Here is a 24,797-nt window from a genome sequence, read left to right on the forward strand (position 1 = left end):
TCAGGGCTCGGACAGGAGACAGGGTCATGCTGGGGGCTCGAACTTGGCTACCATCAAGCCTACCTTCAAGATAAGGGACAGCGCAGAGGCCCCAGTCTTATGGTCAGCCTAGGAGCCCCTGCTCCATCGATACATACACCGTGACAACTGTTTGCTCCATTTTGCTTAATCTTTATTAATATCGTTAAGACCCTTTCAGTAGCGTCTTTATCCAGTGTTTTCTTATGCATTAAGTGATGGCAGTATTTTGAATTGTGTGTGAAATGTATTTATTAAACAAGGCAATCTACAGAATGTCCTTTGGGTATTAAATTAATTGTTACTCTGTAACCTAGAGGATGAAAGACTTATCAAGATGAGCTATTTGTTTGTTTAGTAGCTTGATTGAGAAGCGCAAAACATCACCAAGTGTGATATCATAAATAGTTAAAAATAATAGTAGTGCAGAAAATGTTTAAAGGGAACCAGTCAGGTAATTTATGTGTTCTAACCTAGTGGCAGGGTGATGTGTGGCCTAGTAGTAACCCCTTTCTACCCAACCCTGTGTTGTAATATTGTGTAATGTGCATGTCTTATTACTTATGTGTACCCTATGTAAATGAGCAGGGCTCTAGACCCCTGGGCGTCACATCACCCTGTGGGCGTGATACCATGGATTTACATGAGCGATGTCCCGTCACTCCTTGAGATCCCGCGCGTGCGTACTCACCATTCCCACAGCCTTCTTATCCGGGTGTTTGCTTCTTGGCTTCAGACACACTCTGCGCATGATCAGAAGACTCCTTCATTTCCGGTCATGCGCAAAGCGCATCTGAAGCCAAGAAGCAAGCACCCGGATAAGAAGGCTGCGGGAATGGTAAGATCTCAAGGAGTGACGGGACATCGCTCATGTAAATCCATGGTATCACTCCCACAGGGACGTGATACCACGGAAATAAGGCAAATGCCCACGGAGAGATGCGACGCCCATGGGGCTAGAGACCTGCTCATTTACATGGGGAACATGTACGTAATAAAACATTTTTATGCATGCACATTACACAATATTATAACACAGATGGGTAGGAAGGGGTTACTAGGCTACACATCACCCTGCTGCTATGTTAGAACACATAAATTACCTGACAGGTTCCCTTTAATGAAAATTTACCTGATTTAAAAAACAAACAAACAATAGTAGCCACTTTTGTCTCCACTAGGCAGCGCTGTCTTATTGAAGTATAGGGCTACGACTAAAGTTAAAGCACGGCTCCAGCATATTTTTCGGCAGCACTGGAGTGGCACTTTAAATGTAAGCGCCCTGTCATATACTCACCTTCATCGTTTACCGACTCCGCTCTGGTCCTACATCACTGTCTTGTGACTGTATCTTGTGATTGGCTGAAAGTTAGAACTTACTTTACAAGCTCCCAATGCATCTCTATGAGAGCCTGAATGAGACCAGAACGAGGCTCTCATAGATTTGTATTGAGTTATGACCTCCGTTGCGCTTGAGGAAACACCGGAGTTGCTGGAGGTCATAAGTTAGCGGCTGTGATAAAAAATGAAGTCAACAGATGGTGAGGATAAAACGGGGGCAGACTTACATTTAAAGCACCACTCCAGCAGGTTTTCTTTTTTTATTGCACCACCTGAGTGGTGCTTTAAAGTGCAGTCGTTATGTGCCTGCCATCGTGGGCTGGACAGCATTTGACTGTTAGTAATTTTTTTTATTTAAGGTTCTCAGATTGCTTTTAGTATATCACCACTTTTATTATCTAGTTTTCCTAAAGTAGATAAAGATTTTTAAATTATTATTGTTAATGCTCTCGGCATTGCAAAATTATGATTTATTTTTTTTTATCCATTTTTTTCTTCTCTCACAAACAGTATGCTGCAGTGCTGCCTGAATGCCCAGTTTATGCTCCTTTAGAAGCTCCTTTCAACCGCAGCTCGGGAATCACCATACATTGGATTCAGAATATGTACTGGGCAGGGAGCAGTGAGGCTCATACAACGAAAGTCCCATATACGAGTGTTTGAATGCAATGTTAGGTTCCTTTGAGCAACAGATAAAAGGAGATTCTGAAGGAGCATGAATTGGTCATTGAAACAGCACTGCAGCTTACTGTTTGGGAGAAAATAAAGAAGAATAAGGTAATCAAGTACTACCAAAATTCATAACTTTGCAATGCCAGGAGGATAATTAAATACATGTAGAAAACATTGAGGTTCTATTTAAAGGGAATATGTTACTAGGTTTTGTCCCACTAACATATTTTTTTGTGTAGTGGAGATTTAGGGGTACTTTGCACACTGCGACATCGCAGCTGCGATGTCGGTGGGGTCAAATCGAAAGTGAGGCACATCCAGCGTCGCTGTCGATATCGTAGTGTGTAAATCCTTTTTGATACGATTAACGAGCGCAAAAGCGTCATAATCGTATCATCGGTGTAGTGTCCGACATTTCATAATTTAGCTGCAGCGACGGTACGATGTTGTTCCTCGTTCCTGCGGCAGCACACATCGCTGTGTGAGAAGCCGCAGGAGCGAGGAACATCTCCTACATGCGTCCTGCGGCTCACGCCGGCTATGCGGAATGGAGGAGGTGGACTGATGTTTACGTCCCGCTCATCTCCGCCCCTCCGCTTCTATTGGCTGCTTGCCGTGTGACGCCGCACGACCCGCTCCCTTAGTAAGGAGGCGGTCCGCCGGCCAGAGCGATGTCGCAGGGCAGGTGAGTGCATGTGAAGCTGCCGTAGCGATAATGTTCGCTACGGCAGCAATCACAAGATATCGCTGCTGCGACGGGGTCGGGGACTATCGCGCTCGGCATTGCAGCAATCGGCTTGCGATGTCGCAACGTACAAAGTGCCCCTAAGTGTTCTAAAATGTCCATTTCAAAACTGGCATATTGGCATTATGTAGTAAAAGTGCTAATGATTGGCCGTAGATGAGTGAAGAGCATCTGCTCGGTATAGTGCACAGAATAAGCCGAAGGCAGGTCACCTTGCTGCATTGCACATATGCAGTGGCGTGTACGGCCTCAGCTCTCTTAGGCTATCTATGGATGTTGAGTGTTTGGTTACAAAAAATTCTGCATCATTTCTGCATCTCTCGGCAGGGAAAACACAGTTCTTTTTGCCTTGATTTTAGTGAGTTGTTTGCATGTACAGTGGAACCTTGGATTACGAGCATAATTGGTTCCGGGAGTGTGCTCTTAAACCAAGTTACTCTTATATCAAAGCGAATTTTCCCATAGGAAATAATTGAAATGCAGACAATTCGTTCCACAACCCAAAAATATTTACTATATTTATACAAACGTATTACAGTAATACACAATAATGTACTATATTCATATAAAATTATTACAGTCACTAATACAAAATACTGTATAGTAAAAACATGTAAAGCAAATTAAACTGCATGTAGCTTACAATAGAACTGTTGGTGTGCGAGAGGTACAGTATAAGCAATGTGCTGCACTGGTTATCAGAAAGAAAGTACAATACTGTATCCACAAATGCAAATTGATAGACATGCTGTATATTACGGTATATACTGTACTGTACAGTGGTATACTGTATACAGTTACCTTCAGAGCGCGGTGACAGGGCAGAACCAGACGTGTGCACGATGAGTATTTGCTCTTGCAAAGCATTGCTCTTAAACCAAGTTACACATTGTAAAAAGCTTTGCTTGTCTTGCAAAACGCTCTCAGACCAAGTTACTCTTAATCCAAGGTTCCACTGTATTTTTTATTGTTTTCAATGGTGAAAAACACATTCAAAAACTTAAAGAATTGACATGCTGTAGATTATTTTCTGCACCAAATCTACAAGGGCAATAACCATAACGTGTCTCTACACTTCAGGTTTCTCATTGACTTTGCTGGCATTAGCATTTGCTTGCAGTTTTGTAATAAAACTGCACCAAAAAACAATTTAAAAAAAAAACGCCTTAAAAATGCACTTTGTGCACACATCCTTATACAACATGCATGAGCTCACTGCCCTGCAGTCCCAGACTCCTCTCAGGAAAATTTCGGGAATTCTTACTTTCTTAGGCCCCTTTCAGACGTCCGTGTTTCAGGTACGTGTGACATCCGCTTTTAACATGGATTGCACACGTACCATTGTTATTCTCTGGTGTTACTCACACGGCCGTGTTTTCACATGGACCATGTGACCCCTTGTGGCCCCGCATGCACACATGGAGACATGTCTGTTTTTTCTCCTGCAGAACGGGTGTCACACGGATCGCACACTGATGTGCTCTGTGTGGCATCAGTGTGACACGTACCGGAGAAAACACGGGTCTTTGAAATAAAAAGATTTTCTATATTCACCTGTATCCAGTGGTGCTGTGTTCAACTCTGCTGCCTCCCACTTCTGCTCATTATATTCATTGATTATTCACTGCACTGAAGACCTGGAAGCCGGAGCACCGCGAAGGACAGCATCACCGGGGACCGCATCGCCGGTGACAGGTGAGAATTCAGCAGTGTGTGTGTGCAGTGACGTCCAGGAGGTCATTGGAGTTCCCAATGAACTCTGATGAACCCGTGAAGTCACCGTGGTGACACCCACTGTAGCGCGGGTGTCATCAGAGTTCATTGGGAAGGTCACTGCACATGCACTGCTTAATGAATACTCACCTGTCGCCGCGGTGCTGTCCCCAGCGATGCTCCGGCTTCAAGGCCCTCAGTGCAGTGAATAATCAATGAATATAATGAGCGGGGGTCAGAAGCAGGAGGCAGCAGAACCGAAGAAAACAGGTGAATATAGAAAGTCTTTTTATTTCAAAGACCCATGTTTTCTCCGGTACGTGTCACATGTATGAAAACACAGATGTCACACGTGTGACACAAGTATGACAATACCGAAGCTTGTGGCTTGTACCTATTTAAAAATGGACATCTGAAAGGGGCCTAAATGACATGTTTGTGATGATCACTCTTTTACTAAACCCTAGTACAATGTTACGTATATGGATGGCGTAGTGGCTCAGAACCTAGTGACTGGTTCCCTTTAACTGTATTGTGCTGCGTTAAACTGCGATTGAGTTTCCCAGACTGTACATTTACGTTTTCTTGCATATTCTCTTTTTTCTTTCAGTTGAAAACAAGTGTTCCTCTTCCAATGCAGCTACATGCACAACTTGCTTTGCACTGGGCCCCGAATGTGGATGGTGTACTCAAGAGGTGAGTGCTTCTGTTATTACTGCTTTCTCGTATAAGCTCTCATCCAGGGGTCAGCAATCTAGCACTCCCGACTGGTGTAAAACTACAACTTCTGTCACCTCTCGGAGCTGCAGGCTGTCAGAGCATGCTGGGAGTTGTGGTTTCACAAGACCTGGAGTGACACAGGCTGGTAACACCATGACTGATAAGTTGTAATTTAGTTTGAAGTCGCTGAAGAGTGGATGAAATTAGGCAAAAAGCTAAACAGTTCTCTCATGTACCTGATTTTTTTGACTTAGAAGACACACTGGATCATAATACACACCTACATTTTAGAGGAGGAAAATAGGGAAAGACATGTCACCAAAAAATGTGGTCATGACACACTATTATCAGAGATATGCTGCTGACATTATTGTGAGGGTAATGTCCCCCAATTCTATACTAATGTCCCCCATCCTAGGTCCCTTACTGGTATATGCAAACCAAGAAAAACTGATGAAACTCATACCAAAATCCTATGGAAATCTCGCCAAATTGCTGGTGAAACACTGTCAGCTTTACTAAAGGGTGCTTTACACACTGCGACATCGCTAATGATATATCGTTGGGGTCACGGCGTTAGTGACGCACATCCGGCGCCGTTAGCGACATAGCAGCGTGTGACACCTAGGAGCGACGATCAACGATCGCAAAAACGTTCAAAAACGTTGATGGTTGGCATGTCGCTCCTTTTCATAATATCGTTGCTGTTGTAGGTATGATGTTATTCGTCATTCCTGTGGCATCACACATCGCAACGAACATCTCCTTACCTGCGTCCACCGGCAATGAGGAAGGAAGGAGGTGGGTAGGATATTCGGCCCGCTCATCTCCGCCCCTCAGCTTCTATTGGACGGCTGCCGTGTGAAGTCGCTGTGACGCCGCACGAACCGCCCCCTTAGAAAGAAGGTGGTTTGCCGGCCAGAGCGACGTCGCAGGGAAGGTAAGTCCGTGTGACGGGTGTAAGCGATGTTGTGCTCCATGGGCAGCGATTTGCCTGTGACGCACAACCGACAGGGGGCGGGTACGCTCGCTAGCGATTTCACTAGCGAGATCGCAGCGTGTAAAGTGCCCTTAAGGGCTCATGCGCACATAGCTGCTGAATATTCTGCAGCGATTTGACAGCACATGTGCGCATCAAATTGCTGCAGAAACACTGCATAATGAATGCAGTATTTTTGTATAAAAAGCCAATTCCATGCACTATGGTTGCTGCCCCCACCATAGACAGAGTGGGAGCTGCATCCAAAGCGCACGGAATAATTGACATGCTGCTTTTATGAACGCATGGATTTGGGTCAAAATTTTAGCACCCAAATCGCTGCGTTTATAAAAGCAACGTGTGCACGTGTCATGCACAATCTACATAGATTGTGCAGGGGATGCAGGATGCATGCATTTACACTGCAGTACTATACACAGCGTAAATACATGTGAGTACACAACGTGCGCATGAGCCCTAATACTTGAAAAAACAGACATATTTTGGCTTACCTGGTGAGGTGCCATGGGCATCACTGCAACAGGCAGGTGAGGCACTCTGGAAAGAAGATAGCAGAAGCATCGGATCCTGCAGGCAGTCAGGACACAGCAAAACTAAGGCTGAGGCCACACGGGGTTATGTGCGAGTCCTCGCATGACACTCGGCTTATGCTCTGGACCAGAGTGTCACGCGACTGCGCGCTGCGGAGGAGAGGTAGAGATTTATCTCCCTATATCCTCCATTGCCGACTGATGCGAGAATCGCACTGCACTTGCATTACACCGGTGTAACACGAGAGCAGTACGATGTTTCTCTCTCCACATAGACCTGAATGGGTGCGAGTGAAACAGGATCGCATTACACCCGCAGCATGCTACGAATGTTTTCTTGGTCCGATTAGAGTTAAGAAAACATTTGCTCATGGGATCGGCCCCATACAGTAATATTGGTCCGAGTGGAATGAGATTTTTTTTTTTTTTTTATCGCATTCCACTCGCTCCATATTACTCGCCATGTGTGCTAGGCCTAAACGTATTGATACCTAGACACAGGTGTGTGTCTTGGCATGCCTTATATATATCAAAGCAGACAATCACATGGGAGAACACTGGGCCACATGCAAAACTTGCAATGGAGCGCAACTAAGTTCAATGGCCCGGGGTCAGGAGAGTAAAGTCTGGATATGGGACAGATGTGTAACAACATGTAAATGAGGCCCTTAAGCCCGCTTTACACGCTACAATGTATTTTACAATGTGTCGGCGGGGTCACGTCGTAAGTGACGCACATCCGGCATTGTAAGTTACATTGCAGTGTGTGACAGGTACTTGCGATTGAACGTTAAAACGTTCATGGCATGCACGTCGTACCTTTCTCTAGAATTGCACGTTAGATTGTTCATCGTACCCGGGGTATCGCACATTGCAGTGTGTGACACCCCGGGAACGATGAACAGATCTTACCTACGTCCTGCGGCTCCCGGCCCACAATGCGGAAGGAAGGAGGTGGGCGGGATATTTACGTCTCGCTTAGCTCCGCCCCTCCACTTCAATTAACCGGCTGCCGTGTGACGTCGCTGTGACGCCGAACGTCCCTCCCACTCCAGGAAGTGGACGTTCGCCGCCCACAGCGAGGTCGTATGGACGGGTAAGTGCGTGTGACGGGGGTTACTCGTATGTGCGGCACGTTCAACAAATTGAACATGCCACACATACGATGGGGGCATTGCAAATCGCATACGATATCGTAAGCGAAATTGCAACGTGTAAAGCAGGCTTTAGTCAGATGATTCTATGGTTACTGAAGTACAATTAGAACATATTTCTTACAATTTTAAACTTTTATGCAAAGACTCAATATTTCTCATGTTGACCCTTCTGGAGTTCGTCCTGGCATGCGGAAGATCAGCTGATGAGCCATATCCTGACTGATGACAGCCCACATTCTTATCTAATCAGTGCTTGAAGTTTATTACAATTTCTATGATTTTGTTTATCCTCCCACAGTACTGCCCACAGGTATTGAGATCTGGGGAGTTTCCTGGCCATGGACCAACAATGTCAATGTTTTGTTCTCTGAGCGACTTAGTTAGCAAACTTTTGTCTTGGGACAAGCTCTCCATTATCCATTATGGAAAAAATATTGTTCGTCACCAAATTGCTCCTGGATCATTTGGATAACTTGTTCTTGGAGAATGTTTAGAATCTTTATTCAATTATGAGTGGGTCCACCACCCCCTTGAATGAAAAGAAACCCCTGTATTAATGGTCTCAGGATTCTTTACTGTTGAGAGATACAGGACTCATGGTAGCGCTCCTCTTTTCTTCTCCAATCATTCTTCCAGATGCCCCAAACAGTCTGAAGGGGGCTTCATCAGAAAAAAACAAGTTAACCCTATCCCTCTGCAGTCCAATCCCTCTTCTTACTGCAGAATGTCAGTCTGTCCTTTGTGGTTTTTAGGAAAGAAGTGGTTTCTTTGCTGCCTTTCTTGAAACCAGGCCAGTCTCCAAAATACTTCGCCCACTGTGTGCCCAGATGGACTGACACATGTCTGTTGCAATTTCAGGCATTTTTTGTTCTATTTAAACTTCTATAAATTGCAATAGAAACTTTGTGATATATTTAATAATCTGCATTTTGTGTAAGGTACAATATGTTGGATGTACCACAGGATCCCCTTACGTAAGAATACGCAGACATCTTTCTGACTGATAAATAAGAATATTAAAATATCTGTGGTTTCCCGACATTTTGCTTAAGTTCACACAGGTGACATTATCAGCCTAAAGGTGGCTTTACACGTTACGAGATCGCTAAAGTGATCTCATTGGGGGTCACGGAATTTGTGACGCACATCCGGCCGCGTTAGTGATGTTGTTGCGTGTGACACCTATTAGCGATTTTGAATCGTTGCAAAAACGTTCAAAATCGCTAATCGGTGACATGCCCCCCTATTCCCAAATATCGTTGCTGCTGCAGTAACGATGTTGTTCCTCGTTTCTGCGGCAGCACACATCGCTCCGTGTGACGCCGCAGGAACGAGGAACCTCTCCTTACCTGCGTCCCGCCAGCAATGAGGAAGGAATGAGGTGGCGGGATGTTCGTCCCGCCCATCTCCGCCCCTCTGCTTCTATTGGGCGGACGCTTAGTGACGTCGCTGTGACTTTGAACGAACCGCCGCCTTAGAAAGGAGGCGGTTCGCTGGTCACAGCGACGTCGTAGAGCAGGTATGTGCGTGTGACGCTGCCGTAGCGATAATGTTCGCTACGGCAGCGATCACCACATATCGGCCATACGATGGGGGCGGGTGCTATCACGCTCGACATCGCTAGCATCGGCGTGTAAAGCGGCCTTTAGAGTTATAGGTACAGAATAGATGAAATCAGGAGCAAGAGGTGGGGATTATAAGAAATTATTACTGAGTAGGGAAGCCAATTGGGTTTTGTATTGCAAACTAGACAGCCTTTTGGTCTGAATTTACAACATGATTTAACTTACCATTATTGAATAGCATATGCTGATCATGTTTATAGATGTTGTTTGTGTTTTCTTTAGTGAAGTTTCGTGTATTTTGCTAGGCTGAAAAGTTATATGTATTGCATATGCAGCGCCTCTGAAGCCATCAGGGTGCTACAAGGTTCTGCATCCCCACAAGGATGCAGAGCCTACCCCCTAGGGCCCTGGGAGACCAGTGCCGGTAACACCAAAAACCCAGGTAATCCCAGTTTTCCCCAACAATCCCCCATACCATGGTACTTAACTAGGGTCGGACCAATGGATTGCCGCCTAGAGGTGGAGCCAGACCAGTCCACTAGTTGACCAGGTGGGAGGGGCAGACTATGGAGAGTAGTCAGTAGTCGGACAGTAGCAGGAGAGGAGTGAAGGTGGAAGCGAAGTGACGACCTGACTCGGGTTAACGGTGACCTGGTATCCAGGAGAGTAGTTGCCGGTGGAGTACTCCCAGAACTACGCACCGACGGGGTACAGGACCCTAGGACAAGAAACAGCTTCAAGCCGACCTGTTAACACCTGCACAGCGAGAGGATCATCAAGGACCTTGCTGACCCTAAAAATCCGAAGACTCAGTAGCAAAGGGAGAACCGGGGACAGGACCAGAGACTCCAACCCCACAGGGTTCATGCTACCGTCAGGCGGACAGAAGTGGACAAACCACCGGGGGCTCTACGCAACGGGGACCCATTTACCAGACACAAGTGCAGGGGAAGAAGGTACCAGATTACTAAACTGGCACTGGGACGAAGGGGACCTAGAGGTGAAACCAGCCGGCCTCGGGTGACCTGATACCATCAACCAGCAGTGAGTAAAGAACAGTTGCACTATACCTTTGTGTGGCCTACCTTTTTCAGACACCCGTCACATCACCCATCCTCTGAGGCCTGGCCCTGCTTGTGGAGGGCCTACCATCCAGACTGCAACTAACAGCAGCCCCAGTAGTGACATTCTGCAGCGCCGGCTCCACATATATAGCCTCAACACCGCAAGTGGCGTCACGTATGAACACTAACCTAAATCCCCTGTAAATACACCCCATTACTAAAAGGGCCCAGGGCACGGCACCAGGCAATGGCCACCACCGTGACATTCCCAAGAGAGTCACTGCCCGGGACCGAGTACCCCATATCGCTGGGTGCGACACATACCTACTGAATATTATCCTCCTATTAAGAGATGCGTGATGGATGGGTATGATACATGTCTAAGGCTATGTGTCCACGCTGCGGAAAATGCGCGGATTTTGCCGCGGATTTCTCGCGGAAAAGCCGCGGATTTCCCGAAAATCTGCAGCTTAGGCACTTTCCAGCCATTTCTATGGCATTTTGGAAATGCTGTGCCCATGCTGCGGATTTTTCCGCAGCGGATTTCGTGCGGATTTTGATCCGGAAAAATCTGCAACATGTCAATTATTGTTGCGGATTTTCATCCGGATTTTGGCTTTAAAATTGGGAAAAAAAAAATCCGCACCAAAATCCGCATCAAATCCGCAGCAAATGGTGCGGATTTTGCGGGAAAGCTGCGGATTTTGAGGCAGAAAAATCCGCAGATACATTCTCCCATGGACACATAGCCTTAAAGGAAACCTGTCAGGTGCACCAAGCACCCAGAAGCACAAGCAGTTCTGGGTGCATATTACTAATCCCTGCCTAACTGTCCCTGTATCTAGTAGCATAGATAAAGAGAGCTTTAGAAAAAGTATTTCTAAAGATACTTTATGATATGCTAATGAGCGCAGGGACTAGTCGCAAGGGCGTTAGTTTTAGCATGGTAGCACGTCCTGGGTCATGAACCTCTATCCGACCATGACGTAAACTTATATCAATGGTTATGAAGGGGTTAAATGGAATCTGTAGCATGGTTTTAATCTGACAGTAGCATTATGTAGGGACAGAGATCATCATTCCAGTGATATATCACTTATTTCACTTTGTGGAGCAGTTATGATAGAATCACAAATTGTTCTGCTGCAGATGTAGCAGAGCTCAGTTGTTGAGCTGTGTATAATGCCTCCCGCACCACTGCTTTCTGTGTATATTGTGTAGTGACAGAAAGCTGCTAATCAGTGCTGGAGGTGAGGTTGGACTACTCTGCCAAGTTGTCCTGTAATGATAATTTCCTTTTGATAAAACACTTGATTATATTGAAACAGCAAAACACTGCCCAGTAAGTGAAACATCACTGTAATCAGTCTCTGCTCCTACATTTTGCTGCGCCCAGATTACATAGCAAAAACCTGCTGACAGATTCCCTTTAATACTCTAATATCTACTTTCAGCGACATTCGACTTGTTATCTTTTTTGCTTGCTTTAAAAACAGTGATGTCATGTTTTGGATCAGACCCACCTCTCGGGAATATTTTTGTTACTGAGCTTGTGTTATTATAAACTGACTTGTGTTATCCTATTGCGTAAAAAGGAAACGATATTTGCAGTGTAGAAAGGAAGGTGGTAGAAGCGTTACATCTGGGGTCTGTGCAGGGCTGAAGGAAAGTGGTTAGATATTTAGCTCTTCTTCATTGTATTCGACTTTAAAAAAGTAATTTATTTTTAAAGGTGTTGTCTCAAGTTCCTAATTGCAACAAGCAACTGCAATTTGCCTAACTTATTAAAAATTCTGTCTGTTATCAAGAACCAAAGAATTTGTAATGCTATTGGGCTCCTTCCCTAGGTTACCGGCACCTTGCAGGGTCAGAGTGACTGGTTATCTAGGTAAAGAATGTGCTGCTTGTAGGCTCCATGCTTGAGAGCCTTGGCAGGCCACTTTAAAGGGAACCTGTCACCAGATTTGGGGCCTATAAGCTGCAGCCACCACCAGTGGGCTCTTATATACAGTATTCTAACATGCTGTATATAAGAGCCCAGGCTGCTGTGAAGAATGTAAAACACATTTTATAATACTCACCTAAAAGGTCGCTCCGGTGAAGACTGGTTGGATGGGTGTCTCCGTTCTCCGGGACCGGTGTCTCCTCTTTCGGCCATCTTTGTCCTCCTTCTTTTGAAGCCTAGGTGCATGATGACACATCCTACGTCATCCACACTCGCCGGCATTGAGGTCCTGAGCAGGCGCACTTTGATCTGCCCTGAGCAGGGGAGATCAAAGTATTGTAGTGCGCGTGCACGGGACCTCAATACCGGCCTGTGTGTATGATGTAGGACGCGTCATGTGTGACGCCCTGGCACAGCCAGGTTGTCACAGAAAGAGTTAATCCTCCTTGGTAATATGATCTCACACCGGTGCAGCCGGACAAGCCACAGCCCGCCCCAGTGTAAGAGAAAAGCAGAGGAGAGGGGAGGGGCTGGAGCAGAGAGTGTGTGGAGGGCAGACAGGACGGAGGTCGGAAGTGGTGGCTCCCAGGCTGGGAGTGAAGCGTGCTCCAAAAGGGCCGGGACAGGCTGTAGTGAGGAAGGGGCCAGAACAGGTAGCCGGAGCAGGGCGGTGGCCCCTCGGTACCTGGGTACCCGGATCACTACAGGGGAGTAGATTCCCCGTTCCCGGCTGAGGAGAAAGAGGAAGAGAGTGGAGAGAAAGGCACTTGGCTGCAGGGAGAGAACAACAAGGGCTGCTGCACCGTGTGTGGGACACTAACACCCCCGTACCGAAGGCTGCGGACACCGGCAATTCTTAGTTCACCAGTGACTCCGTGTGACTTTCTTGTGAGTACACCTGTGCCCTCGGGCACCGCACTGCAGCACTACGCCCTGCTCTCTGCTTACCCCATCAACGGGCCCCGGGACAACCAACCCCCTACCCACGGAGGGGAGAAATAACATCTAGCTGCTCCATACCATCGCTCCCGGAATCCCCGTCCAGAGCAGCGGTGGTGTTCCACAATCACCACAACCGTGGGTGGCATCACGGACAATCTCCCTTAACAAAACCCCTTTTACTGTGGAGCCTGGGATCACAGACCGGGTCACGCCACCGTGATACCCACAGAAGTGACTCTGTGGCCCGGATCTGAGTACCCCTGGTCCCCGGGCGACACATCATGCACCCAGGCTTCAGAAGAAGGAGGACAAAGATGGCCGAAAGAGGAGGCGCCGGTCCCAGAGAACGGAGACACCCATCTGACCAATCTCACCTTCTATAGTATTATAAAGTGATTTTTACATTCTACACAGCGGCCTGGGCTCTTATATACAGCATGTTAGAATGTATATAAGAGCCCACTGGTGGTGGCTGCAGTTTATAGGCCCCAAAACTGGTGACAGGTTCCTTTTAAAGCTGGATGGATGGAACAAGTTTTAGCCCCCTGTGCTTTTCCTATGCAGCAGAGCAAAATCTGCTTGTGTTAGCCTGGGAGGGCAGTCAGGATTAGGGATGAGTGGACCCCTGGATGTTCGAGTTCCGCCAGACTTTAGTTAAAAGTTCGGTGTGGTATCCAAATTTGACCAAATCCCATATAATTTAATGGGGACCTGTACTTTAGTGCTATAAAAGAGCTGTAAAATGGTCTTAAATAAGACCTAGGGGGGTTCAAAAGGAAGCAAAGTGGAGATAAGAGCAGGACAATTGTCCTGCATACAAATGTGGATAGGGAATAAATATAAAAAACAATGATGTGGGGTCTTCCCTATTTTTGATAACCAGTGCAGGTAAAGCAGACAACTGCGGGCTGCAAGCCTCAGCTATCTGCATCACTTTGGCTGGTTATCCAAAGTAGAAAGGAACCCACGCCTGTCACCAGGTTTTTGCTCCCCCATCTGAGAGCAGCATAATGTAGAGACAGAGACCCTGATTCCAGTGAATTAGGATCTCTGCCCCTACACTATGCTGCTCTCAGATGTTAAAAAACTGGTGACAGATTGCCTTTAATAAACACTCCCACACATTCCCTCGTTTACCAGTTTATTAATTTTAAAAAATCCTCAAAGTGCCAAAGTAATCTATTTGGGAAATAAAGACTCCACCACACTCCCTCATTCACCAAGTTATTAATTAAAAAGAAATCCTCGAAGTTCTGACATAATCCAATGGTATAATGCCTCACGATGTCCATTGAATCCTATGGAGCCTCTTTCTCAGAACGAGGCTCCATAGGTCAGAAGAGGTCAGCGGCAGACCCGGCTTATAGTCATGATATATAATGTAGTCATGTACGGATTACCTGCTTTTATAGTCTATTTTTGCAGCGGTGGCGATGGGCATGAGATTTCTATAAATCCCATCCACATTGCTAAAACTGTAAGGGGTACTTTGCACACTACGACATTGCAGGTGCGATGTCGGTGGGGTCAAATTGAAAGTGACGCACATCCGGCATCACAGGCGACATCGTAGTGTGTAAAGCCTAGATGATACGATTAACGAGCGCAAAAGCTTCGTAATCGTATCATCGGTGTAGCGTTGGCGTAATCCATAATTACGCTGACGCGATGGTCCGATGTTGTTCTGTTGTGTGAAGCCGCAGGAGCGAGGAACATCTCCTACCGGCGTCACCGCGGCTCCCGTAGGATATGCAGAAGGGAGAAGGTGGGCGGGATGTTTACATCCCGCTCATCTCTGCCCCTCCGCTCCTATTGGCCGCCTGTCGTGTGACGTCGCAGTGACGCCGTACGACCCGCCCCCTTAATAAGGAGGCGGGTCGCCGGCCAGAGCGACGTCCCAGGACAGGTGAGTCCATGTGAAGCTGCCGTAGCGATAATGTTCGCTACGGCAGCTATCACAAGGATATCGCAGCTGCGACGGGAGCGGGGACTATCGCGCTCGGCATCGCAGCATCGGCTTGCGATGGTGCAGCGTGCAAAGTACCCCTAAGGCCGCGTGCACATCTTGAGCCTTCGGTGAGTTTTTACCTCAGGATTTGTAGCCAAAACCAGGAGTGGGTGATAAATCCAGAAGTGGTGACGTGTTTCTATTATACTTTACCTCAGATTGTCCCACTCCTGGTTTTAGCTACAAATCCTGAGATTGTTACTGTGTGTAGGGTTCCTGCGTATACTGGAAACATTGAGACTCCCTCATTTTAATAGCTCTACAGTGAGCCGAGGCTATAAAAACAACTTCTAACTATTTTTGCCTGATTGAATTTGTAGACAGCAGACTGAAAAGCTCCATTAAATGTATTTACGAGGGAGACTATAAGCACGTGACGGCGTCTAGGCCCGCGCTATGCTGTGAGTGTGCCTTTAAACCTGAGCAGGGCTCCTCGACACCTTGCAGCTGGGACATATTCCAGTGGTTTCAGGCATCCTGCTGGATAACGTTTTATGGAAGTGCAGCCATGTACAAAATGCAGCCCGGAGCGGTGGGGGCTGGGATAGTTCATTAAAGGACACATGCTTTTGTTCTGTAGTTTTTACTTACACAGCTGTTTATTTCATAATTCTGACTTGTCACATGTGAAGCAGGTGTGGAGTCTGGAAAATTGTCAATGTACTGCGTGCGGCGCTCACAATATCTTGTTTATGGCCTAATGTTCCAGCTCACACTGTGTGTTTGTCTTTAGTAGCAGGCGTCACTGTGATAATGGCATCCCCACAGGGGGAGGTCACCGATTCGGGACCTCAGGCTGCATTCACATATCCGTGTGAGTGCTACCTTCTTTTCTCATGTGACATCCTAATTGCATCTTATTTACTTAATTTTTTATCCATTCATTCTTAGCAATGTATCAGTTTGCTATTCATCTTACTCTCTTTTATATACGAGGGACTGCTGATAAGTCTTTGGCTTTACCCAGAAAGAAACGAGATAGGATGATGAAGTTTTACATTTATTCCACACACTCTCCACTGATGACAACACACTTCTTACATCGGTATTCCAAGTTCACTATTAATAGCAAGAAGAAGAATTTTCATTTCTGCTTCAAACCAGGCATCCGTAGCAGCCATGGCATCAGAAATGGTGTGACATTTGGTACCCTTGAGGTGTTTCTTCAGGTTTGTAAACAGATGATAGTCGGAGGGAGCTAGATCTGGTGAATAAGGTGGGTGGTCAACCAGATGGAAGCCCAGCGCTGCCAGTTTTGCTGTCGTCGCTTGTGCAGTGTGAGCGGAGGCGTTGACTTGCAGGAACAAGATTCCTTTGGACAACTTGCCGCACCTTTTGGCCTTCAGGGCTGCCTTCAGTTGGTCCAAAAGTTCAATGTAATACCTTGCATTGATGGTGGAACCCTTTTGAAGGTAGTCCACTAGCAGCACACCCTCCTTATCCCAGATCACAGACAACCATCATCTTAGTGGCTGATTATTGCACCCTGCACTTCTTTGGCTGAGGAGAACCACTGTGCCTCCACTCTTTTGACTGCTCCTTGTTTTCAGGGTCATACAAATAAATCCAGATGTCATCCATAGTGACCAGTCGATCCAGGAAGTTCTTACCAGTTTGGAAACGCTGACAAATGAACAGAGAAGTTTTCACTCGCATGCTTCTCTGATCTGATCTGTTGCCAAACATTTGGGGACCCACTTTGCAGATAGCTTCCTCATGTCCAATTGTTCATAGATAATGACACAAACACGTTCATGGGAAATCCCCATGATGTCTGCTATTGCTTTAGCTGAAATGCGTTGATTCTCCAGTATGAGGTTGTGCACAGCATCGACGATCTCCGGAACAACAACCACTCTCGGTCGTCCAGGACGTTCCTCATCATTGCTGCTGAAGTGGCCCATATTAAATTTGGCAACCCAGTTCTTAACTGTGGAATATGAAGGGCATTGATCCCCCAATGTCTGCGACATATCACCGTGAATATCCTTCACGGACTTTCCTTGCAGAAACAAGAATTTTATCACTCCTCTGCTCTCAGTTGCTGTGAATATCGCATTATCGTATAAAAAATTGTATGATTTGTCACTTACATTGTCATCGTGTGTCATCTGTTTTTATACGAGCAGGTATTAAAATTTACCAGCACATGTACAGTTTCTGATGTTTTAACAATTGCAGACTTGACTAGGTGAGGCTTCTATGCAAAACACTGGAGACTATAACGCATGCTGCAAATTTTTCCATAAGACATTCGATTGTGACCCCCCAAAAAAACAACATTGATCATCTCAACATCCTGTGTGTTAGAGTAAATCTGTCATCAAGTTTTTGTCATGTAATCTAAGAGCAGCAAAATGTAAGGGAAGTGATCCTGATTCCAGCGGTCTGTCACTTACTGGGCTGCTTAGTGTAATTATGATAAAATCATTGATTTATCATCAGATTATCAGTAGAGGACTAGTAAAACTATTGCCATGTAGTCCTGCATATTCATGAGCGCTGTATGACCCCGCCCCCACCACTGATTGGCAGCTTTCTCCCTTCGTACAGTGTACACAAAGATCTCCCAATCAGTGGTGTGGGCAGGGCTATACAGAGCTCAGCATGCAGAGAACTGCTAGATCTGCAGCAGAGAAAACATAGCTTTATCAAAATGACAGCAAGCTGCCCAGTAAGTGACACATCGTTGGAATTTAGGTCTCTGCCTCTACATCATTCTGGGGTAGCACATAGGGTAGCAAAATCTGGTGACAAAGTCCCTTTAAAGGGAATCTTGCTGAGTAATTACTTTTGCTTTTTCCTTCAGTTTCTTAGTGTGTTCCCTTTCCCGCATTATGCCATTCTGTTTCATTTGGGATTTGGAGGGGTTCCACTTATTCCTTAAGTCTTTTTGGGGTTCTTTCAGTCTTCTGCATTTTTTCTGTATGACTGTGTGAACACATCTTTAGCCCTGTGTCTCACCCTCTGCCTGTATATACTTATTTTATGTTTATTGGTGTTTTATGTTACACTTGGTTTATAGCTTAGGGCACAGTTAAAAACACTCAGGGTGAGCCAACGGTGAGTGGGGCCGCCATTGCGTAACTTTAGGATGCCAACCTCCGCAGTCAGGCAGGGACAAAACAGTGTCAGGTCTAGGGTACTTCTAGTCTGTATAGGGACCTGTGGTTAACATCTCTCCTGGTTTTGGAGGTCCCCATGTGAGTGGAGGGGCTCAGTCATAACATGGGTGAAGGAAATCTGTCACCAGGTTTTTGCTATCTCCCCTAAGAGCAGAATAATGCAGTAAAAGAGGCCCTGATTCCAACTATGTAATAAAGAGTTCTTGGATGAAACATGTAGCAGAGCTCAGAAAGCTGACCCCGCCCACACCACAGCTTTGTATGTACAATGTCTATAGACAGTAAGCTGCTTATGAACAGATGTAGGGCTTGATTGGTCTAGCAGGCGTGTGAGACCTAATCTGGATAATGATAATATTGTGAACGTACCCTTCAAGGGTGTGTACACAATGTATTTTCAGACAGGTCTGCTCCACACACAAAACCTATAAAAATGTCTGCAAAAGACTGTCATAAAAATCAATCTTTATTGAAGCATAGTTACACAATAATATAAAAACAATAAAACAGCAGTTCTATCATCCTAGTGAAAAATATAAGGGCATAAGTGCATCAGTTCTAAATTTCATATACTCAAATGAATTTGCCTGAATGGAAGATATAGTTATAACATTAAGGCAACTAAAGTGCACAGTGCTAGTTAATTATAAGAACACATGCTGGGATTGCACAGATCTAATAAAAAAATATAATGATGTAAATAATAGATAATACCAACTTATTATGATGGCCACAACATCCCCACACCCGACGTACGTTTCGCCAATGCTTCTAAGTGGCGGAAGAGCCTGTGTCTGTTTGCTGAGTTTTTTAAACAGTAATATTGAGTAAAATCTCTCAAGGTTTGTGACATTTTGAGGATTTGGTGAGTTTCTGCTCCAAAAACTCAGTGTGAATATACAGTCATATGAAAAGGTTTGGGCACCCCTATTAATGTTAACTGTTATGATCCAGAACCATGGAAGACCACCACAAATCATTGGCAAAAGGTGACAAGAGCATTGGCAACTAATCTGGCTGCCATCCCCTTACTAACCATCACAACTAGAAGTAGCCGAGGGGTGAACTAACATCCTGTGCACCGCGAACCCAGCCGGAGAACTAACTATCCTAAAGGTAGGAAAGATGAATAACTCTCTGCCTCAGAAAATAGACAAGAATAGCTAGCCCCCCACATTCAAAGACTGCGGTGATATAGGAAAAACACAATACACAGGTGGATGACAGGATTAGCAAAAGGTGAGGCCCCCGCTGACTAAAATAGGAAAGGACAGGAAAGGGACTGATGGTGGCCAGAGAAAAACCCTGCAAAATACCAACTTCCTGATAGTACAAAAAGGCCCTCAGATCGCACGATCTGAACTCCGTTCTATACCAGGTGCCCTTGTCATACCAATGAACAGAAAACAAGAATCATAACAAAGTCAACAAGCCACAAACACATGACCCAAAGGAGCTATACTCCACACAGAACTGCAGGGAGTTCCTGAACAATCCACTAAGGGGGAAAATCCCTGCAAGCAAATAAACTGAAACCAACCACAGCAAATGACAAACCCAGATAAACAAAAGAACCAGACAATAAATAAAGAGCAAGCACTTATCTGGGGAAGATGTGGTGTAGAGCAGGATTAAGTAGGCTGGTGATACAAAGAACAACTGACATCCGGCAACAGCCTGCAATCAGACCAGGATTTAAATAAGCAGAGAGTTAGCAAAGGAAACACCCACTGCACAACCCACCTGGTCCAAGTCCAAACCATTCCTGGCCACCAGAGGGAGCCTCCCAGCAGCCAAAACATAACTAACATTCACAACAGTTAACCTTTTTTCTTTATAACAATTTGGGTTTTTGCAACAGCTATTTCAGTTTCATATAGCTAATAACTGATGGACTGAGTAATATTTCTGAATTGAAATGAGTTTTATTATACTAACAGAAAATGCGCAATCCGCATTTAAGCAAAATTTGACCGGTGCAAAAGTATGGGCACCTCAACATAAAAGTGACATTAATATTTTGTAGATCCTCCTTTTGCAAAAATAACAGCCTCTAGTCGCTTCCTGTAGCTTTTAATGAGTTCCTGGATCCTGGATGAAGGTATATTTGACCATTCCTGTTTACAAAACAATTCCAGTTAAGTTTGATGGTTGCCGAGCATGGACAGCCCGCTTCAAATCATCCCACAGATTTTCAATGATATTCAGGTCTGGGGACTGGGATGGCCATTCCAGAACTTTGTAATTGTTCCTCTGCATGAATGCCTGAGTAGATTTGGAGCGGTGTTTTGGATCATTGTCTTGCTGAAATATCCATCCCCTGCGTAACTTCAACTTCGTCACTGATTCTTGCACATTAATGTCAAGGATCTGCTGATACTGAGTTGAATCCATGCGACCCTCAACTTTAACAAGATTCCCGGTGCCGGCATTGGCCACACAGCCCCAAAGCATGATGGAACCTCCACCAAATTTTACTGTGGGTAGCAAGTGCTTTTCTTGGAATGCCGTGTTTTTTTGCCTCCATGCAATAACGCCTTTTTGTATGACCAAACAACTCAATCTTTGTTTCATCAGTCCACAGGACCTTCTTCCAAAATGTAACTGGCTTGTCCAAATGTGCTTTTGCATACCTCAGGCGACTCTGTTTGTGGCGTGCTTGCAGAAACGGCTTCTTTCACTTCACTCTCCCATACAGCTTCTCCTTGTGCAACGTGCGCTGTGTTGTGCACATTGAAACCATCTGAAGCAAGATGATGCTGCAGGTCTTTGGAGGTTGTCTGTGGATTGTCCTTGACTGTTCTCACCATTCTTCTTCTCTGTCTTTCTGATATTTTTCTTGGCCTGCCACTTCTGGGCTTAACAAGAACTGTACCTGTGTTCTTCCATTTCCTTACTATGTTCCTCACAGTGGAAACTGACAGTTTAAATCTCTGAGACAACTTTTTGTATCCTTCCCCTGAACAACTATGTTGAATAATCTTTGTTTTCAGATCATTTGAGAGTTGTTTTGAGGAGCCCATGATGCCACTCTTCATAGGAGATTCAAACAGGAGAACAACTTGCAAGTGGCCACCTTAAATACCTTTTCTCATGATTGGATACACCTGCCTATGAAGTTCAAAGCTCAATGAGGTTACAAAACCAATTTAGTGCTTTAGTAAGTCAGTAAAATGTAGTTAGGAGTGTTCAAATCAAGAAATTGATAAGGGTGCCCATACTTTTGCACCGGTCAAATTTTGTTTAAATGCGGATTGCACATTTTCTGTCAGTACAATAAACCTCATTTCAATTCAGAAATATTACTGAGTCCATCAGTTATTAGATATATGAAGCTGAAATAGGTGTTGCAAAAACCCAAATTGTTATAAAGAAAAAAGGTTAACATTAATAGGGGTGCCCAAACATTTTCATATGACTATACTTTTCAAGGGTGTGTGCACACAATGGCTTATTCAGGCAGGCCTGCTCCAAAACCCACCTGGTAAAATATTTAAAAAATACTAAAATAAATGAATATATGCACTGTCAAAATGACTTGCTGTGCATGTGTTCTTTCTTTTAGTTCATCTTCTCTCTGCTTCAGGCTTCGGAAACCATGAAGTGATTAAAATGTGACCAGACCATTCTTCAAGCCGCTTTGCTTAGAAGCCACCCAGTAGATTATTCATACAAGCAAAAAAAACCAACGCTGCCGGCACAACGACAAAAGACATTAGAAGAATCACCACTGGTGTTTGCCTAAAATGTCTTCTGCTTGCAAAACTTGATGGGTACTCCGGCATCTAATAGTTGTGTGCATATACCGAAATATTTCTTGTGAATTTTTTTTATGAGCTTTTTTATAAGGATCTTAAGGTTGCTTAATGTGCCAGATCCACTTCAGAAGCCACTTAAAAACTGTGAATATGCACTTTTTTTTTTTTGTCTTCCCGCATACAGTTTTTTTCTTATTTGCAATAAATTTCATCTGTTTTTTTATGTTTTCTTTTTCTTTTCTTTTTTTTCTAGCCAATAGGAAAAAAAACAAACTCAGAGCATTTTGTGTAGTATGTAAAATAACCTGTAAAAACAACTTGTATCTTTTGTATCATGTTACAACTTAAAAAAATAATGAGATGCAGTAGAAATACACAGCATTTTTCCATGTGAGATTTTCCATGATATTTTTAAGAAAAATATCCATATTTTCTCATATCCACATGAGAAATAAAGCGCAGCTTGCTTTGAGCGGCAGCCCATATCGGACGTCTCGCACCCATTCTAGTGTACGGGTGCGTGGAAATCGGCAGACTGCACTCGGATGACGGCCGTGGACTCATCGCATAAAGAATGTGGAGAAATTTTGTTCTCCATTTTCTCCTCACAGGTGCTACATTCTCTCTTCAGAGAATCAGGAGACGCTATGTTGATACTAATCAAATTCTATCTACAGTTTGATCAAAGTGTCATTTACATAATCCGATTCTCTGGAATGAGGCAATCTAAAGCTGGGTTCACACTAAGCGACAGCGACAACGACGTCGCTGTTACGTCACCATTTTCGGTGACGTAACAGCGACCTTGTAAGTCGCTGTTATGATCGCTGCTTAGCTGTCAAACACAGCAGAAGCAGCGATCATAACGTCGCTGTGCTACATGTGCAGAGAGCAGGGAGCCGCGCTTAGCGCTGGCTCCTTGCTCTCCTAGGTACAGTACACATCGGGTTAATTAACCTGATGTGTGCTGCAGCTACATGTCACAGTGCAGAGAGCAGGGAGCCGCGCGCACTGCTTAGCGCTGGCTCCTTGCTCTCCTTGCTACAGTATACATCGGGTTAATTACCCGATGCGTACTGCAGCCACATGTGCACAAAGCAGGAACCGGCACTGGCAGCAAGAGCGGAGGCTGGTAACGAAGGTAAATATCGGGTAACCAGGGAAAGGTCTTCCCTTGGTTACCCGATGTTTACGCTGGTTACAGCTTACCGCAGCTGCCAGTGCCGGCTCCTGCTCGCTTCATTTCGTCGCTCTCTCGCTGTCACACACAGCGATGTGTGTGTCACAGCGGGAGAGTGACGACCAAAAAATGAAGCTGGACATTCAGCAACGACCGGCGACCTCACAGCAGGGGCCAGGTCGTTGCTGGATGTCACACACAGCGACAGCGATGGGACGTCGCTGCAACGTCACAGAAAATGGTGACGTATCAGCGACGTCGTTGTCGCTGTGTATGACACCAGCTTAAGGGTCTCGGTACACGTAGCGACGTTCCAGCGATCCCGACAACGATACGACCTGGTCAGGATCGCTGGTACGTCGCTACATGGTTGCTAGTGAGCTGGCAAACAGGCAGATCTAATTAACGACGCAGCAACGATACGGTGATCTGTTTAACAACCTCGGCGGTCTTTGGGACCCTGCCACACAGTAGCTATTCTGACGACTCAGACCTCAATAGAGGCGTAGTGTTTCCACCCAGGCGTACCTTTGCGTTGTCTTTTCCATGCCCCTCTGCTCCGATTGGTGGCCACTACTGCTGCGCTGTCATTCTCGTATTGGGCGACCTTGCCATTAGAAGGCAACGCAGTAGCGCTTCCTTCCTTTGTTCCTGAGCGCATGCATGTCTGTGAATCATATTATACCTCCTTCTTTATGGCAAGGTCGCCCAATCTTAACGCAGTTGTGATCACCAATCGAAGCTGAGGGGGCGATGAAAAGACAAAGCAAAAATACGCCTGCGTCGCTGAGTTCTGAGTCACCAACGAGGTCGCTCGTCATTATTATGGCGTCAAACACAGCGATGCATGTTGCCCAGCGGGGCACCAACGATCAAAAAATGAACCAGGACGTTCAGGTACGATCAGCGATATCGCAGCAGGGGGCCAGTCGCTGCTATGTGTCACAAGTAGCGAGATCGCTAGCGAGGTCGCTGTTACGTCATAAAACCTGTGACATTTCAGCGATCTCGCTAATGACATCGCTATGCGTAACGGGGTCTTCAAGTCTACAGTCCCTCTGTGTCAGGATTCTCTGATGTCGGTGGCGAGCGCGAGCAGTCATGTGACCACAGGTATGTGCTATAAATCCTACCGGCCACATTCTGTCCAGACGTGTGCAGCCTTGATCAATACTAGTAAATTTAGTAAACCACACATGTCTAGTTGATACATTGCTGGAGGTATTTACTTTAGATCGCATTCTCGCCGCTGACACCGGATAATCCTGCAGTCACATAGAGTGGTTATATATAGGGGTGCTCCCTCTTTCACCC

At 45.5% G+C, this 24,797-nt stretch overlaps 1 protein-coding gene across 1 annotated transcript in view; it reads left to right on the forward strand.

Moving 5' to 3' along the window:
• Nucleotides 1-24,797, forward strand: part of ITGB8 (integrin subunit beta 8) — a 190,466-nt gene that overhangs the window by 61,036 nt on the left and 104,633 nt on the right. Inside the window, exon 2 of the mRNA XM_075315380.1 lies at nt 5,100-5,185. Within this exon, the coding sequence (XP_075171495.1) occupies nt 5,100-5,185 (86 nt within the window). The remainder of the gene's footprint in view (nt 1-5,099; nt 5,186-24,797) is intronic.

The sequence above is a fragment of the Anomaloglossus baeobatrachus genome, chromosome 6, assembly GCF_048569485.1.
Source record: "Anomaloglossus baeobatrachus isolate aAnoBae1 chromosome 6, aAnoBae1.hap1, whole genome shotgun sequence".
Classification (NCBI taxonomy): domain Eukaryota; kingdom Metazoa; phylum Chordata; class Amphibia; order Anura; family Aromobatidae; genus Anomaloglossus; species Anomaloglossus baeobatrachus.